General features: G+C 50.1%; 5 protein-coding genes across 5 annotated transcripts; 4 read left to right on the plus strand and 1 right to left on the minus strand.

Moving 5' to 3' along the window:
• Nucleotides 1–162: 162 nt before the first annotated feature.
• On the plus strand, nt 163–2350 carry JR316_0009704 (Purine-cytosine permease FCY21; the record flags this gene model as incomplete). Its single annotated transcript, XM_047895393.1, has 10 exons — nt 163–320; nt 389–649; nt 708–767; nt 823–979; nt 1031–1062; nt 1117–1274; nt 1503–1700; nt 1781–1856; nt 1917–1978; nt 2037–2350. 10 exons carry the CDS (start codon nt 163–165, stop codon nt 2348–2350), a joined length of 1476 nt encoding a protein of 491 aa, XP_047745112.1.
• A 735-nt stretch (nt 2351–3085) lies between these two features.
• Nucleotides 3086–5239, plus strand: JR316_0009705 (Purine-cytosine permease fcyB; the record flags this gene model as incomplete). Its single annotated transcript, XM_047895394.1, has 9 exons — nt 3086–3231; nt 3295–3468; nt 3747–3938; nt 4005–4217; nt 4284–4302; nt 4387–4588; nt 4639–4714; nt 4784–4845; nt 4932–5239. The coding sequence occupies 9 exons, from the start codon at nt 3086–3088 to the stop codon at nt 5237–5239; spliced, it is 1392 nt and encodes a 463-aa protein (XP_047745113.1).
• A 915-nt stretch (nt 5240–6154) lies between these two features.
• Nucleotides 6155–6536, plus strand: JR316_0009706 (Purine-cytosine permease fcyB; the record flags this gene model as incomplete). Its single annotated transcript, XM_047895395.1, has 2 exons — nt 6155–6303; nt 6359–6536. The coding sequence occupies 2 exons, from the start codon at nt 6155–6157 to the stop codon at nt 6534–6536; spliced, it is 327 nt and encodes a 108-aa protein (XP_047745114.1).
• Nucleotides 6537–7446: 910 nt separating this feature from the next.
• Nucleotides 7447–8299, plus strand: JR316_0009707 (Purine-cytosine permease fcyB; the record flags this gene model as incomplete). The annotated part of the gene is made up of 4 exons (XM_047895396.1): nt 7447–7636; nt 7691–7766; nt 7834–7895; nt 7983–8299. 4 exons carry the CDS (start codon nt 7447–7449, stop codon nt 8297–8299), a joined length of 645 nt encoding a protein of 214 aa, XP_047745115.1.
• Nucleotides 8300–8669: 370 nt separating this feature from the next.
• On the minus strand, nt 8670–15713 carry JR316_0009708 (DEAD-box ATP-dependent RNA helicase 26; the record flags this gene model as incomplete). The annotated part of the gene is made up of 4 exons (XM_047895397.1): nt 8670–12786; nt 13069–14804; nt 14858–15597; nt 15650–15713. 4 exons carry the CDS (start codon nt 15711–15713, stop codon nt 8670–8672), a joined length of 6657 nt encoding a protein of 2218 aa, XP_047745116.1.
• Between the last annotated feature and the right edge of the window lie 572 nt (nt 15714–16285).

Raw genomic sequence — 16285 nt, forward strand, 5'->3', positions numbered from 1 at the left:
GCCACGTACACATCAATCAAAATCTACTTATAACCTTTTGATCAAAAGGACCTTGAATCATGATCTAGACCATTAGCTGATTCTTTCTTCGGTAGAGCGTGGGACCGGACATGTTGAATCAATAATACAGTAAAATGCATTAATATCATCCCGCCCATGACAATGACCACAGCCGCTTTGGACGACGACTCTAAGAGGCCCAAATCCTTGAAAGGCGAGTCTTTCAAGGATTCCTCCGCAAATGTGAATTACGGCACAATCAGGGAACTGCTGCAGAGGTTGATAGGACTACTGTCAAAATGGGGGGTTGAAACCGAGGGGTGAGTTTAAGTCTTCAAGAATATTCATTCGTGTTTCCCAAATTCGCATTCGGACTAATCTGTGGCAGGGTTGCTCCAATTTCAAAGGACAGGCGCACAGATACTCGTATCTACCAGATGTTCTGGCTTTGGTTTTCTGTCAATTTCAATGTCCTTGCATTCAGTACTGGAAGTGCAGGTCCAGCATTCTTTGGACTAGATTTGAGGAACTCTCTGCTGATATTGCTTGTGGTTGATGTTATGTATATTTTTTCTATCTCATCGTCGCCATGTGTTGAGACTCAACGTTCAACGCTTTACCTCAGAACTTGCATGGTTCCCGCGTACTTGTACGTCTCTAATACGTATTACCAAACGTATTTTTTTGAACCCGTTAAATCTTGTCAGTGCTGTCCTCGGTCCAAAGCTCGGTATGCGAGGCATGGTGCAATCCCGGTTCTCTTGGGGGTCAGTCATCATCACCCATCATTTCATGGCATTGAATCCGAAAAGTGCTATCTAGCTTGTACGGTGCCATAATTCCAAGTTTTCTCAACGTTGTCTCGACCTTGGGATTCCTGATACTGAACTGTATCATTGGTGGGCAAATCATTGCAGCTGTATCGACTAAGTTGGATGATACCCTCGGTATCGTTATCATATCCTTGATTTCTCTCGTGGTATGTGGCCTAGTTTATTCTATCCAGACAGATCAGCTTACCCATTATTAGGTTACATTTTTTGGCTATCGTGTGATGCATTGGTAAGGGTATTTGCAGCATGATCTTAGTTCCACTGATGCTACGTAGCTCCACAGGTTCGAGAACTTTGCATGGGTTCCTTCCGTCATTACCTTCCCCATCTTACTGGGCCTCGCAAACAAGCATTTAAACCCTTCCACTATGCCCTCCCTCCCTACTCCACCAGCCTCAAGTGTGCTATCTTTCGCATCATTTGTAGCATCGAGCGTTATCAGTTGGTGCACCATTACTCCTGACTACGGGGTATACCATGACTGTAAAGCACCAACGTAAGATTTTACACGTCGGTTTTCGCTGCTTGAATCCGCCGGTGCTCATTTGACATTCCGTAGCTTCAAGATATTTTTTTACTCTTACCTGGGTTTTCTACTCCCTAGTGTTGGTCATTTTGTCTTTTAACCTGCAGCTGCTCATTCATATGTGCCTACTAACTTATAGATAGCCTGGCACATGATTGGGGCAGCATTCGCCTCGGCTGCGCCGGGAATTCCGTCATGGAACGAAGGGTATGACAATGGAAACGACCTCGGTGGCCTCCTTAGCGCCGTTCTCTCTCCGTCAGGTGGATTCAGTAAATTTTTACTTGTACTGATAGCATTAGGAACCTCTTGCGCCGTAGCGCCTACTATGTACACATTTGGTAAGTCTTATACTACTACCCAGATATTACTCGTGCATTCGTATTTCCACCTGTTTTCTATGGTACTCACTGGTTAACAGGCACGAGCTTCATGGCAATAACCCCTGCGTTTAGTCATATTCCGAGATTCGCATTCGCAATTGTAGCCGAAATAATGTGTGTATCCTCACCGACGTGGCTTGTTAGCGCCATATCATCGTACTAAAAGCAGCCTAGCCTCGTACCATTAGCAATAATCGGTGCCAAAAAATTTTACAGCACCCTTGTTGATATTTTGAGTGAGTAATTTTCTTCATCAAGACACTTTCTGACCTGTACACCTTTTATTCCTCCAAGGTGTGATCGGATACTGGTCGACCTCGTTCGGTGCAATTGTCCTGATTGAACATTTCGTTTTTCGAATGTCTTTCGAAAGCTATGACATAGAACGATGGGATAATGCTGGACTCCTGCCCCCTGGTATTGCGGCCGTTACCGCCTTCCTGGGGTCGTTTGGGATTATCATTCCTTCGATGCAGCAAACGTGGTACACTGGACCTATCGCTGCGTCCGGTACTGGTGATATTGGTGTGTTTACTGGGGCAGCAGTCGCGGTGCTCCTGTACACCCCGCTGAGGGCAATTGAACGGCGGTTATGGCCCGGAAGGTAAAGCAAGTGCTGCCCCTTCATAGTAGAAGATCAAGCTAGTAGCCGCTCCGGTCATTTTGTGTACATTGCACTATCTTAATCTACATAGATGGGCCTGGTGCAGCATTTGGCGCCCAGAAATACATCAGGGAATGCAGGTAATTTTCGAAGTTGGTTAATACTCCAAGAAGGTGAGCACCTTGTCGGCGCAAAGCTAATGGTTGAAGTTGTTTTGAAAATAATTGATCCTAACGCTGACAAAATATACACTGACCAGGTGCTCGACAACCGAATAGAGGTTGTTCTTCTTTGAGCATCTCAAATGGAGCCTGTCAAATTACCAATCAATGCTGTCTGCAACTAGCGAGAAACGATTCACTTGCAGGTAATATGTTGGGTAATAGATGATCTATGGCATTGTCTGATGGCTTGTGGCCTCTAGTGGCTATCTATCGGAAGCCTTGAGGAGCCGAGCTTCTACTGATAGAAGCTGCAAAGACGGATGCTCTGTTCATAATCATTGACATGCTTTGTATAAAGCCCAATGCCCTATCACACGACTTGTGAACTGCCATCCACATACTGCATCGTTTATCTATCCACCGAGCTTTGTCCGCCAAGGTACTAGGAGTACAAGTAGAGCGTATATAAAGCGATCAAAGTTGGACCATTGTTGCTGCTTGTTCGCCTTAGGAGGGACCGGGAAGTGGCGATGCAACATGAAGAACCGAGCGAAACGTCCGCCAGCACACCAGAAATGTTGGAACTGGGACAACTTGACCATCTGTTACCTCTAAAGGCTGAGTCGGTAGAGATAACAGGCAAAATCCATAATGCACCACCAAAAGGTATATTGGAAAGACTCACGGCAACGCTGCTGAAATTAGGAGTGGAAACAGAAGGGTGAGAGTTCCATAACTCTTTTTTAAAAAAGACGGTTTAATTCCATACTTTCTACCCGTATAGGACAAGGCCTATTCCAGCTGAACAACGCACCGACACGCGTATCTACCAGATGTTCTGGCTCTGGTTCTCAGTCAACTTCAATATCTTGCCGTTCACCACAGGTTCGGCTGGGCCAGCATTTTTTGGTCTTGGATTGGAGAGCTCTCTCCTCACCATACTTTTCACTGATATCCTGTGAGTGTTTGAGGGCAAGTTTGATCAAAATCGGAGGCTGAATATATTGATTCATGTTTAGATTCTGTGCTATACCTGCCTGTTGGTGCGTGGCTTTCTCTGTGTTGTATCACCGTGTCATAATGTGTCTGCTAAAATGAAATGGACTTGATTAAGTGCCATTTTTGGTCCTAAACTTGGAATGCGTGGGATGGTACAATGTCGATTCTCCTGGGGGTCAGTGCTCCAAAAGCAATGATGGTTTCTCGCGCTCACTTTCTAATGTTCTAACACTCTAGACTCTATGGAGCAATTATTCCCAGCGTTCTTAACGTCATTTCTATGCAAGGGTTTTTGATCCTAAATTGTATAATTGGAGGACAGATTCTCTCTGCTGCTTCCAATGGGAGGCTGGACGACACACTTGGAATAATAGTTATCTCTGTTATATCACTTGTTGTCTGCTTCTGCGGGTATCGGGTTATGCACTGGTTTGTACATTCAAGGCTTTACTGGGGTTCTGCCAATTTGCTCATTACGTTGTACTTTATTGACAGGTTCGAAAGTACTGCATGGGTTCCTGCGGCGATTGTACTTCCCATTCTTCTCGGTTTAGGGAATAAGCATCTAAACCCGTCGAACATTCCTTCTGTTCCGGCACCGACAGTGTCACAAATTATGTCGTTTGCGACATTTGTAGCATCATCTTCAGTGGCCTGGTGTACTGTCACACCTGACTATGGTGTGTATCATGACAGCAAAGCATCTTCGTAAGTCCATGTTGGTACGCTGTTCAGGCACGGGTAAACTCATCTCAACATTTGACATTCTCATAGCCTCAAAATCTTCCTATATGTATATTCTGGCTACCTCATTTCTACTGTGCATGCGTCGGTTTTTTTATAAAAGGTTCTTCTTACTGACGGATCAATTTACTAGGTGACGTGGAATATGGTAGGAGCAGCATTCGCGGCTGCAGCTCCGGGAGTCCCATCTTGGCAGCTGGGGTACGATGAAGGCCGCAATCTTGGTGGCCTTCTCCGAGCCGTTCTTGCTCCTACAAAGGGATTCGGAAACTTTGTTTTGGTGATCATCGCTCTAAATACATCATGTGCGGCAGCACCTACCATGTACAGTTTTGGTAAGCATCAAACGGTATGCGTACGCTGTGTGTTGTTCACGTTACTTTAGGAACCAGCTTCCTGGCTATTACGCCTACGTTAGCACGGGTCCCTCGATATATCTTTGTTATTATCTCTGAGATAATGTATGTAAGCTCTGTCATTAACTCTGAATTAGTCCTACTGACCTTTTTATTGCATGGCTTATTCCATAGATTAATACCTCTAGCCATTATTGGCGCAAAACGATTTTACAGCACATTGGTCGACGTTCTAAGTGAGCTCTTTTGTTACACATTGTCTGACCGTATACTATTAGTATTGCTGATCGGCAAAATATATTTCCACTTCTAGGCGTCATAGGCTACTGGTCGACCGCCTTTGGCATTATCGTGTTAGCCGAGCACTTCATCTTCCGTCGTTCTTCATTCCAATGCTACAACATCAAACACTGGGATCAAGGAAGATATCTACCTGTGGGAGGCGCCGCTGTAGCCTCGTTTCTCGCAGCAGTCGCGTTTATTATAGCAGGCATGGAGCAGACGTGGTTTACAGGCCCGATTGCTAAGAAGGGGACAGGAGATATAGGCGTTTTTGTCGCTGCGGGCGCGGCGCTTGTATTTTACATTCCGCTACGTGCGCTTGAGCGGCGGGTGTGGCCAGGAAGATAGTAAATTTGTTTTTTATGGCTTTTTTTTTCTCAAAAACACGGTGGATATTCACTGTACTTACAATCGAACGCATCTGTTCATTTTAAAATTTCCAAATTCAACTGAATTGGAAAGACATACACAATTATCTTATGTGCTTATCTGCATGCTCAACTGTCAGTATGCATATACGGGCCTCTCAAAGTTCCTTGTGAAAGGGGCACCCATCGGAGGTTAGACTGATTTTGTGGCTGTGATGCCGGGATGGCAGAGCACCGCAGCATTATAGAAGCATGGTAACGTGATATGCATTAATAGATTAGAAATTACCATTTTATTATTCGTGAAATCGTTATGACCATCCATAACGACTAAGTGAATCGAGCATCAGAGGATTTTATCAAAAAACCTCAAATAATTTGAAGTTCCACATTAACAACGGCATTTTCCGCCACTTTCCCACGCATAATCGACAACTGATCGACTGGATTGGTGATATGGAGAAAATATATAACTGAAGGGGCCCTGGACAAGATCAGGGACCAGTTTCATAAGATTGAGGCCTTGTGTATGAACACGTTCTATGCCATCTGAATGTAAACAGTGATAAAGGCAGCACGTGTAAGTGGTGGCCGTTTTGGAAGACCGCGATGTTCACCATGATTGGCGGAATTGGAGGATAAAAATGGGTGTCAATGTCGTTGCTTGTCTGCTGCTCTGCAACTGTATAATAATTGTTTTTTTATCACACGACTGCACGTAATTTAGTGTCTGTAAGTTATATACTTCACAAGCACACCGAAATTAGTTCATCAAGGGGTAGAAAGGAAGAAACGCAAATATAAAAGTGATTGAAGCTGTACCATCCCCCAGGTACCCAACTCAATAGCGACTCACGACGAAGAAAAAAATGAGAAGTCCTCCAGCACACCTGAAATGTTGGAGTTGGGGCAACTCAATCACCCGTCGTCTGTTAATGTCGACTGCGTAGATAGGACACGCGACTTCGGCAATACGCCACCAAAAGGTCACGCATTTGGAAAGCTTACGGAGAGGTTGATGAAATTAGGAGTAGAGATTGAAGGGTGAGAGTCTCATCGAGTCCAATGAATAATATTTACTCGTGTTTTCTACCCATAGGACAAGGCCTATTCCACCTGAGCAACGCACCGACACGCGTATCTACCAATTATTCTGGCTCTGGTTCTCAGTCAACTTCAACATCTTGTCGTTCACCACGGGCACTGCTGGTCCAGCTTTCTTTGGTCTTGGATTAGAAAGTTCTCTCCTCACCATACTTTTCACTGATATCCTGTGAGTGTTTGGAGCCAAGGTCAATCAGGGTAATGCGATATCTGAGGCTGAATGTATTAGATTCTGTGCTATCCCTTCCTGTTGGTGCGTGTTTGGCGTTCTCTGCGTCATATCGCCATGCCATGTTAGGAGAGTCAGCTTTACTAAATTAACGTGGCCTTGAAGTGCTGTTTTTGGGCCTAAACTTGGAATGCGTGGAATGGTGCTATGTCGATTTACCTGGGGGTATGCAAACGCTCTTTCTTGTGCTTATCTACTGATACTTTGAAATCATAGCCTTTATGGAGCCATACTTCCGAGTGTTCTGAACGTCATTTCAATGCAAGGCTTCCTGATCTTGAACTGTATAGTCGGGGGCCAGATTCTCTCTGCCGCGTCGAATGGGAAGCTAGACGACACGCTTGGAATAGTAGTTATATCTCTCATATCCCTTGTTGTCTGCTTCTGCGGGTATCGGGTGATCCATTGGTCTGCACACATTCCCACCATTATCGACGATGTCGGTTTGCTTATGCTGGATTTTTATTGGCAGGTTCGAAAGCACCGCGTGGATTCCTGTGGCCATTGTCCTTCCCATTCTTCTCGGTTTAGGAAACAAGCATTTGAATCCTTCAAACATGCCTTCTGTCCCTGCGCCAACGGTCTCTCAGATTCTGTCGTTTGCGACATTTGTAGCATCGTCTTCCGTAATATCGTGTACAGTAACTCCTGACTATGGAGTGTATCACGACAGAAAAGCATCTTCGTAAGTTATGTTGGAGAGTATTCCAGCGGTAAACTCATCTCAACTTGAAAAAGCCTCAAAATATTCCTATACGTGTATTCAGGCTACCTAACGTCCACTGTACGTGCCCCCCTTTTCGCCATGCAAGTTCTTGATAACTGACCGGCCTGTCTGATAGATAACCTGGAACATGGTGGGCGCAGCATTTGCCGCTGCAGCCCCGCAAGTCCCGTCATGGCAGCTAGGGTACGGTGAAAACGGCAATCTCGGCGGCCTTCTCCTCGCCATCTTCGCGCCCACGAAGGGATTCGGGAACTTTGTGCTGGTTGTCCTTGCGCTGAATACATCATGTGCTGCGGCGCCTACGATGTACAGTTTCGGTAAGCATACGAGGGATGTGTGTGCTTCGTGTTGGGTAATTGAAGATTATTTAGGCACGAGCTTTTTGGCTATCACTCCTGCTTTGGCTCGGGTCCCTCGATATATCTTCGTGATTATCTCTGAGATAATGTGAGCCTCGTATTCTTCCTCGAAAACTGGCTCTACAGAATATTCAACACTATGCCTTCGTCCATAGATTGATCCCCCTAGCCATCATCGGAGCCAAACGATTCTACAGTACAATAGTCAACGTCCTAAGTACGTCGCGTCTCCAATCTGAATCTGTCATTGAACCCTTACATCTCACCCACCCACGGCCCACCCACTCCCAATTGACAATTCCAGGCGTAATAGGCTACTGGACAACCGCCTACGGCATCATCATCCTAACCGAACACTTCCTCTTCCGCCACGCCTCCTTCCGGTCCTACAACACCGCGCACTGGGACCAAAGCCGACATCTACCCGTGGGGATCGCAGCCGCCGCGTCGTTCCTTTGCGCAGTGGCGTTCATTGTGCTGTGTATGGAGCAGACGTGGTTTACGGGCCCGATTGCGAAGATGGGGACGGGGGATATAGGCGTGTTTGTTGCTGCTGGCGCGGCAGTTGTGTTTTATGTCCCGCTTAGAGCGCTGGAGAGGAAGGTGTGGCCTGGAAGATAATGTATGTGTGAGAAAAGTCGTAGCTTCCGGGCGTTTATTCATATTCCCATGCAACTTGATGACAAAATTTACAAATCGCACAAACTCAAAGGCCCGAACAAAATAAAACGAGATGGGGTGTTCAATTGGCAAATTACATAGTAACATCTACAATATTTTTTGGTCTAAGTTAAGCATCATAAGTATGTATAGTCTAAGCAAAAAAACGCAGGGAGTCGTCGGCATAGTCGCGGGGTCAATAAACACTACAAATCATCAGTACTATAATCTAAAAAGGAACGCATATTGAACAGAAAGGAATGAAACAAAATGAAACCGCAACACAAAAAAGACAGAACATAAAAAAGAAAGAAAGAAAACCCCACGCATTCTAACCACTCCCCTCTCCACTCCCCTCTCCACCCTCCTCACCACCCCCTTCACCCTTCACAACCTGCTCTGCCCAGATCTTCGCGCCCATCTCAAACGCCGCGCGGCGCGGATTCGACCTCCCGCGCCCCGGCACATAAAACGGGTTACCCACACCGCGCTCACCGGCTCCCGGAACATGCGCCTGCCTGCGCTCGAGATTGCGCACGGCGCGCGAGAGCGGGCGTTGTGTTGTTGCTGTGCGGATGTGGACGGGGGGCGGGAGGTTGTTGATGTAGGATTCGAGGGTGGGTTTTGGTCTTGGATTTGGGTTGGGTTGGGGATTTGGATTTGGGTTGGGTTGGGGATTTGGATTTGGATTTGGTTGAGAGTTCGGGTTTGAGTTGGTTTGTGAATTAGGATTGAGTTGACGCTCTGAATCGCGGTTCGTGGAACGAGACGGAGTCGGAGTCGGAGTCGTTCGTGCCATCGTAAGGTTACCCATGCGAGATGGTAAATAGCGCGCGTAGTACTTGAGCGGCGAGAAAGTGTCCTCGTGGGATGGAGCTGGAGCTGGAGCTGGAGCTGGAGATGGACTTGTAGATTTTGCTGCAGTTGGTGTTGGGGCTCGACTTGTAGATTCCGCTGCAGCTGCAGTTGGAGTTGAAGTAGCACCAGTTGGACTTGGAGTTGGAGTCGAAGCAGTACCATTGACAGTTGGACTTGGACTTGGACTTGTACTCGCGCCCGAAGCCACAATATGAGGCGGCAAACCGCGCGCAGCATACTCGCGAGGTGTAGACGCGCGATCGCGATCGCGGGGGGTACGTGGTGTAGCATTACCGCTCTCCTTCGCAGTCAAAGTCGAAGTCGAAGTCGAAGTTGACGCTGACGAAGAAGGCGAGCGCACTTCCGCACGCGACCGCGAACCCAAATTCGACTGCTGAGTATCCCGCCTCCCTTTAGCCCCCGCTTCACTCCCACTCCCACTTTCATTCCTATTCCCACTCCCACTCCGACTCATCCTACCCTCACTACCTCCCACGTCCTTCTCCTTATCACCCTTTTCGTTCCGTCGGGAGTCCACACTCGACCTTGAACGCAGAGAAGACTGAGACCGAGACCGCAAGGCATCATCAACATCGTCCTCAGCTCGCCCGTCCACACCCACACGAGGAAGATCACCATTCCCTAGCACACCTTCTCCAACCTCAATTTCGACTTTAACCCCAACTCCAACTCCAACTCCAACCCCATCTTCACTCGCACCCACATCCCCCCTCACTCGCCCAATGACCCGCTCCTCCACCCTTCCCTGTCCCTGCACGGACCCCGACGTCCTCGCCGGCACAGGCACATCATCAAACAACCACGGATACACCCCCCTCAACACACTAACCTCATACAACTCCTTCTTCCTCCTCCTACCCTGCCCCTCAGCCCTCCTCGCATCCTCCCTCTCCATCTCCGCCAACACCTTCGGCGGGACCCACGTCTCCGCCCTCTGAATCTCCAACGATCCATACACCTCCCTGATCCTCTTGCCCGTCTCCGCATACGACAGCTCCGGATCGGGCGTCTGGAGGTATTCGAGGAGTGCAGCTGCCCGAGCGCGGGATTCGGGGGTTGAAGGGTCCGGGTTGGGTGGTAGACGCGTCGATCTTCCTGTTGCTGTTGCTCTTCCTCTTCCTGTGCCCTTGCTGCTGCTGTTGCTGTTGCTGTTGGGCACTTGGGACGACCGCCCGAACGGACGCCCATGGTACGGATTATCAGATAACAGCCGCGCGATCATGGCAGGCGTGCAATCATCGACCGTGACGCGCCGCGCGCGCGTGCGGAGCAGCTCGGCGACGCGTTCTTCCGCTGCGCGTTCTGCTGCGTCTGGGTCTTCTTCATCCTGTTCCTGTTCTTGTTCCTGATTCTGACTCTGGTTTTGATCCTGGTCCGGATCGCGGGAGGGGGAGATTTCGAAGGACGTATCAAGAGACGAAAAAGATGACGAAGAGACGCAGGTATCAAAAGACGAAGTCTTGTTAACAACCCCAGCAAAACCTTTCGTCTCCTCAACGGGCGCAGCAGCAGTTGTCTCCTCCTCCTCCTCCTTTTCCTTTTCCTCCTCCTCCTTTTCCTCCTCCTCCTTCTTTTCCTTTTCCTCCACCACCGCCGCCGTAACCGCATCCGAAGAACTCCCATCCCGCATCCTAACACCAACCCTCTCTTTCACCCTCTCAATCGAATCTTTAATCAACGATATCCGATATCGCGATGTACGCGGCTGTGACGCGAGCGCGGGCGTAGCATACGTCGAGGTGTTGGTGTTGGAGTTGGAGTTGGCGGTGGTGGTAGAATAGGAATCAGAATCGGAATTGGACGTAGAAGACACCGAGTCAGTCGCGGTGGTGGTGGTGGTGGTGGTAGTACCACCGAAACCACCAGACCCATCTCTCACTCCCATTTCCCAGCCGGCGGAGCGCGACGCAGAGGAACCAGACGCAGAACCAGACAAATCATAGTTATAGTCATAGTCATAGTCGGATAAATATCTGGGGCCCGAGTTCGACGTAAAGTCTGAGCTGAAGCTGGAGGAAGAGGAAGAGCTGGAGCCAGAGCCGTAGTATGAAGAAGAGGAAGGGGAGTAGAAATCATATACAGACGTGTAAGTCGATGCATGGTTCGAATTACGATTACGATTATGATTGTGGTTGTGGTGAGAGGTAGAATTAGATGTAGATGTAGAGGTGGAAGTGGAAGTGGAAGAGGATGTAGATGTCGAGGTAAAAATGGTAGTAGACGTCGAGGTAGAAATGGTTGTAAAAGTGGAATCAGAATCGGAGTGCGACACGTATCCAGAATCACACGGGGATGACGAGGCCGACTCAGAACCTCCCATCGTCCCCATAATCAACGACCGCTCCTCTCCTTCTCCCCACGTCTCTTTTTGATTTTTTTGATTTAGTTGTTGATTATATTGAATATAGCTTTCACTCGACCCCCGATCCTGACCACGATCCTGACTTCGCACCATCGAGCCAGGACCACCGGATCGCGAAGGACGAGGAGAATGGGAGGGATATGGTGAAGATGGAGGGTAGGGTGAATGGGGCGAATGAGAGGTACGAGAAGAATCACGAGAATACCGAGAATAACGATCAGAATACCGAGAGGAAGAAGGTCGAGCAGAAAGACGAGAAGAAGAAGAGGAAGAAGGCGGAGAAGCGAAAGAGGGTAATGCGGATATGAGGGATGAGATTAGCGATGTTGTTTTTGGACTTTGATTTGGATTTGGATTTGGATTTGAAGGGGGTGTTGAACTTGTATTTGTGTTCGGAGTTGAAGGAGGTGGGTTTGAACTTGCAGGAGGAAGTGTTGAACTTGAACTTGGAGGTGGGTTTGGAGTTGAACTTGGAGGAGTTGAACTTGGAGGAGGGTTTGAACTTGGAGGTGGGTTTGTGTTTGTGTTTGGAGTTGAACTTGGAGGAGGAAGTGTTGGACTTGAACTCGGAGGGGGTGGAGGAGAGTTTGTGCTTGGAGGAGGGTCCGAACTCGAACTTGAAGGAGATGGATTTGAACTCGACCTCGAACTTGGTGGTAGATTCGAACTCGAACTCGAACTCGAACTTGGTATGTCCAAACTCGACCTCGAACTCGAACTCGACGCTGTTAACCTCGAGTTCTCATCTATTCTTGAACTCATCTCCACACCCACACCCACACCCTCCCCCGCCAAACCCGCCTCTACCCCCAAACCCGACGCTGAACCATCAAGACGAGGAGGAGGCGGAGGACGAGAAAGACAAAAACGACCCTCCTCCCCCTCATCACCCCGTCCCCGACCACCCGCCGCACTCGAAAACTGCCTCTTCCCCTTACCCCTCCTCCTGCGCTTTCTCTTCCTCTTCGCATTCGCTCCGTTCCCCCCGATCAACCCATTTCCACCCAACGCACTCCCCCCGGTCAACGCACTCCCCGCACTCCCACTTCCGCTTCCACTTCCCCGAGCGCCATACCCAGACTCACGCCCGGACTCAAGCCCAAGCCCAGACTCATGCCCAAGTCCAAGTCCGCGCCCAAGCCCAGACTCAAGTTTGGACTTGCGCTCCTCATCGCCTCGCAGAAACCCGTCCCCTCCCCATCCACGGCTAGAGGATCAAAGATCATGGTCAGCATTCATCCTCGTATTTTTTTTTTGAAAAGAGGGAAGAGAGAGAGAGAGAGAGAGGGTTAAAAAGATTTTGAAAAAAGAGAGAAAAGTTTTTTTTTAAGAAAGAGAGAGTTTTTTTGTAAAAGAGGGAGAATTCGCAAAAAAAGCAAGCAAGCAAGCAAGAAATTAAGACAAAAAAAAAAAAAAAAAAAAAAATACAAAGTTTTATCTTTTCTCTTTTTTTTTTTCAAAACAAGAACCAAAGGTTTATCAACCCAACCTCAACCCAAAACCCACACTCACATTTCGCGGTTTAGCAGCTCCCTGACCATACCCGCCCTCCCTCTCCCGCTCCATCTCACCGCCTTTCCCGTTCCCCCTTCCGTTCCCTCGAAACCGCCCTCCGTCTTCACCTCCTCCATACCCCCCTCCTCCACTACGCTCCCCGGCGTACCCAGACGAAGAGCTCCGCTCACCACGCACATACCCACTCCCGCCCCCCTCCCACTCCGCCTCCCTACTCCGCGCATACTCCCCCGCACGACTAAACGCCTTACCCTGTCTTGCGCCTTTGGGAAATCCGGAGCTTCCTGAGGATGCGTAGTGGGCTGTGAAGGTTGGTGTTTCCTCTGAGGTGTCTCTCGCTGCATACCCACCACCCCTACGGTCCGCGTACCCCCCATAACCTCCACCTCCACCTCCATACCCCCCTCTCCCATACCCCCCTCCCCCGTACCCACCTCCCCTCCTATCCCCAAACCCACCCCTCCCCTCCAGCGCCCCCCTAACCATCCCCTCCAAATTCCGCCCCAACCCAACCTCCCTATCCAACCCCCACATCTCCCTAAACTGCCTCTTCAACCCCTCAATCACACTCGGCAAGTGCAAGCCTAGCGAAGAAGCTTTCCCAAGGAAGAACCCCGCGTAGGACGAGAGTGCGGATGCGACTTGCGGGTACGGTGTGTCTTCTTCTCGATGGCCACCTCGAAGCCCGATGGACGATATCGGTGTGTGTGCGAAGCGCGCTGCGATCTCCCGCGCGGTCCGGTCGAGCTCGTCGACTCTCGCGCGCCCGTATGCGCGCGAGGGCGGTGCGGCTTCGCCGAGGGCTGTGAGCTCCTCGATGACACCCTCCTTCGTGATCGGTTTAAGTCCGACATCCGCTAGGTTCCCCGCGCTCGGCTGCTGTCCCTGTCCTCTTCGTGCCTGTCCGTTTCCCTTCCCTGCACCAGGCGCCCCGAGGCCAAGGAACCCCATCTCCCAATCCGCTAGCACCAAATCCCCCCGGCCAACTTTCGAAGCGCCCCTCCCCGTCCTACCCACGCGATGGATATAAACGTCCTTCCCACTCGGACACCCCACCTGAATAACCCTTGTCACACCCGGATAATCCACACCGCGCGCTGACACATCCGACGTGACGAGGATCGACGAGGGGAGGGTGCACGCGCGGAATTGGGCGGATACGCGTGTGCGGTGGGACATATCTTTTTTGGAGTGGATTTCGAAGACGGCTGTTGAGGAGGGCGGGGTGGGGAGGAGGGATGGTCCGGTTTGGGAGGGGGAAGGGGAGGAGTTGAAGAGGATTTTGCGGAGGAGCTGTGTGAAGAGCTGCACCATGTTTGTTGTGCTTAGGAATATGATGATCTTGCTGGCTTTCGGCGCGTCGGGATCGACATCTTTCCCTGGGCGCCCTCTCCGCAAGCTACCGGGGTACATAATCTGATCAGCAGCGATCAACCTCAACACGTGCGGTATAATATCGTCTCCCTTCTCCAGCACGGTATGGTACTGTGGTATATGCGCATGCACCGGTGAATCGTCCGCGCTTACGCAGTTGACGAATTTGTGGGTTGGTGCGAGAGTTTGTTGGGCGATTTGTTGGATTGCGCGCGAGACGGTTGCGGAGAAGAGGAAGGTTTGTCGGGTTGGTGTGGGAGGGAGGAAGGTGGTGAGTTGGGTTATGTCGTCCCGGAAGCCCATGTCGAGGAGTGTGTCTGCTTCGTCTAGGATTAGCTGGATTCTAGTTAGCTATAATGTTTTTTTTGAAGCGGTGAGATGGGACGTACCAAATTGCATTTGGATATAGCACGCGCAACGCTCGGTTCTGAATTCAACAGATCCAAAATGCGGCCGGGCGTAGCGACAACGATATCCTTCCGTCCCCTCCACGCTCTCATCTGCATACCCTTACTCTCACCCCCAAGCAAAACCTGCGTCTGCCACCCGCGATGATGCTTCGTCAAATTCACCGCCTCGACAGCAATCTGCGCCGCGAGCTCCCTAGTAGGGGAGATGATCAGACACCCGACATGGTCCCGCGCGTACTGGACCACGGCGTCCGCGCGCTGGAAGGGCGAGAGCCCGAAGCCGCTGTCGTGTTCTGCCTGGGCGAGGTGGGCGTCGATGGCGTGTAGCCGGGCTTCGATGGCGGGGAGGAGGAAGGCGAGGGTTTTGCCGGTGCCGGTTTTGGCTTTTACGAGGAGGTCGCGCGGGTGTGTGTGGGATGCGCCCGGGTGGGTGGATAGGGGGAGAGCGAGGGTCGGGAGGAGGGGGAGGATGTGGGATTGGACGGGGGACATGTGGGTGTGGGGGATGGCTTTGAGGGTGTAGGGGTCGATGTGCGGGGCGAGGGTGCTGAAGGGGATTGGTGCGTCTTCGGTGAGGGAGGGAGGGGTGGAGGTGGAGGGGAGGGTGGATGGGTTGGCGGAGGCGAGTGCTGAGAGGACCTCTGAGCGGTGTGTGCGGGTTGTGGAGAAGAGCGCAGAGGGCCGCAGAAGCTCAGAGGGCAACACTCGCTGAGGAAGTGCTATAACCAAGTCAATTTTCGTTCGGTGCTGGCATATAAAAGAAAAGCTTACCGCTCCTGGTGCGTGCGCACAGCACGAACGGGCGTAGCGCCACGCGTGTGCTTTGGCGGAGCATCCTTCCTGTTTGTGGTTTTCAGTGTTTTTTTTGGAGGGGGGAGTTTGTAAGAGAGAGCGCGGGCTCTGGCTGTTACAGAGAGGGACGTTGGTGGGAAATTGTATTCCCCCCGCGCAATTTTCTCAGTGGGTGTCGTGGGAGGATTTTAGGTAAGGCTGTGAGGCGTGTTTGGTTGAGCGTGGTTTGGTGAAAATTGATTCGGGGTGTCTATGTAATGTCGATGTGTAGTAGCGACTCTGTTCGCGTAGGGTAGTATCTCGTACATCAACTGTACATTGTTTGCTTCAAATCGCAGCTCATAAAATAATCCTAAAACGCACAAAAAATCATACATCAATTAACCCATTCCACAATTGCTTAAAACTTTCCACTTTTCCATGTAGACACGCAAAAACCCACATCTCCCAACCAAAAAACGCATCCTCGCAGACACCACACCAAACTCAACAAACCGCATGCAACACCGCAAAAAAACCATGACTCGAGTCACAGAATTCACATGTACAACAGCTAGAGCCAATGACAACTGTGGGACAATCCTTACGTAACATCTTTTTTTTGATTGATCTACA

Source organism: Psilocybe cubensis, chromosome 9 (assembly GCF_017499595.1).
Source record: "Psilocybe cubensis strain MGC-MH-2018 chromosome 9, whole genome shotgun sequence".
Lineage (NCBI taxonomy): Eukaryota > Fungi > Basidiomycota > Agaricomycetes > Agaricales > Agrocybaceae > Psilocybe > Psilocybe cubensis.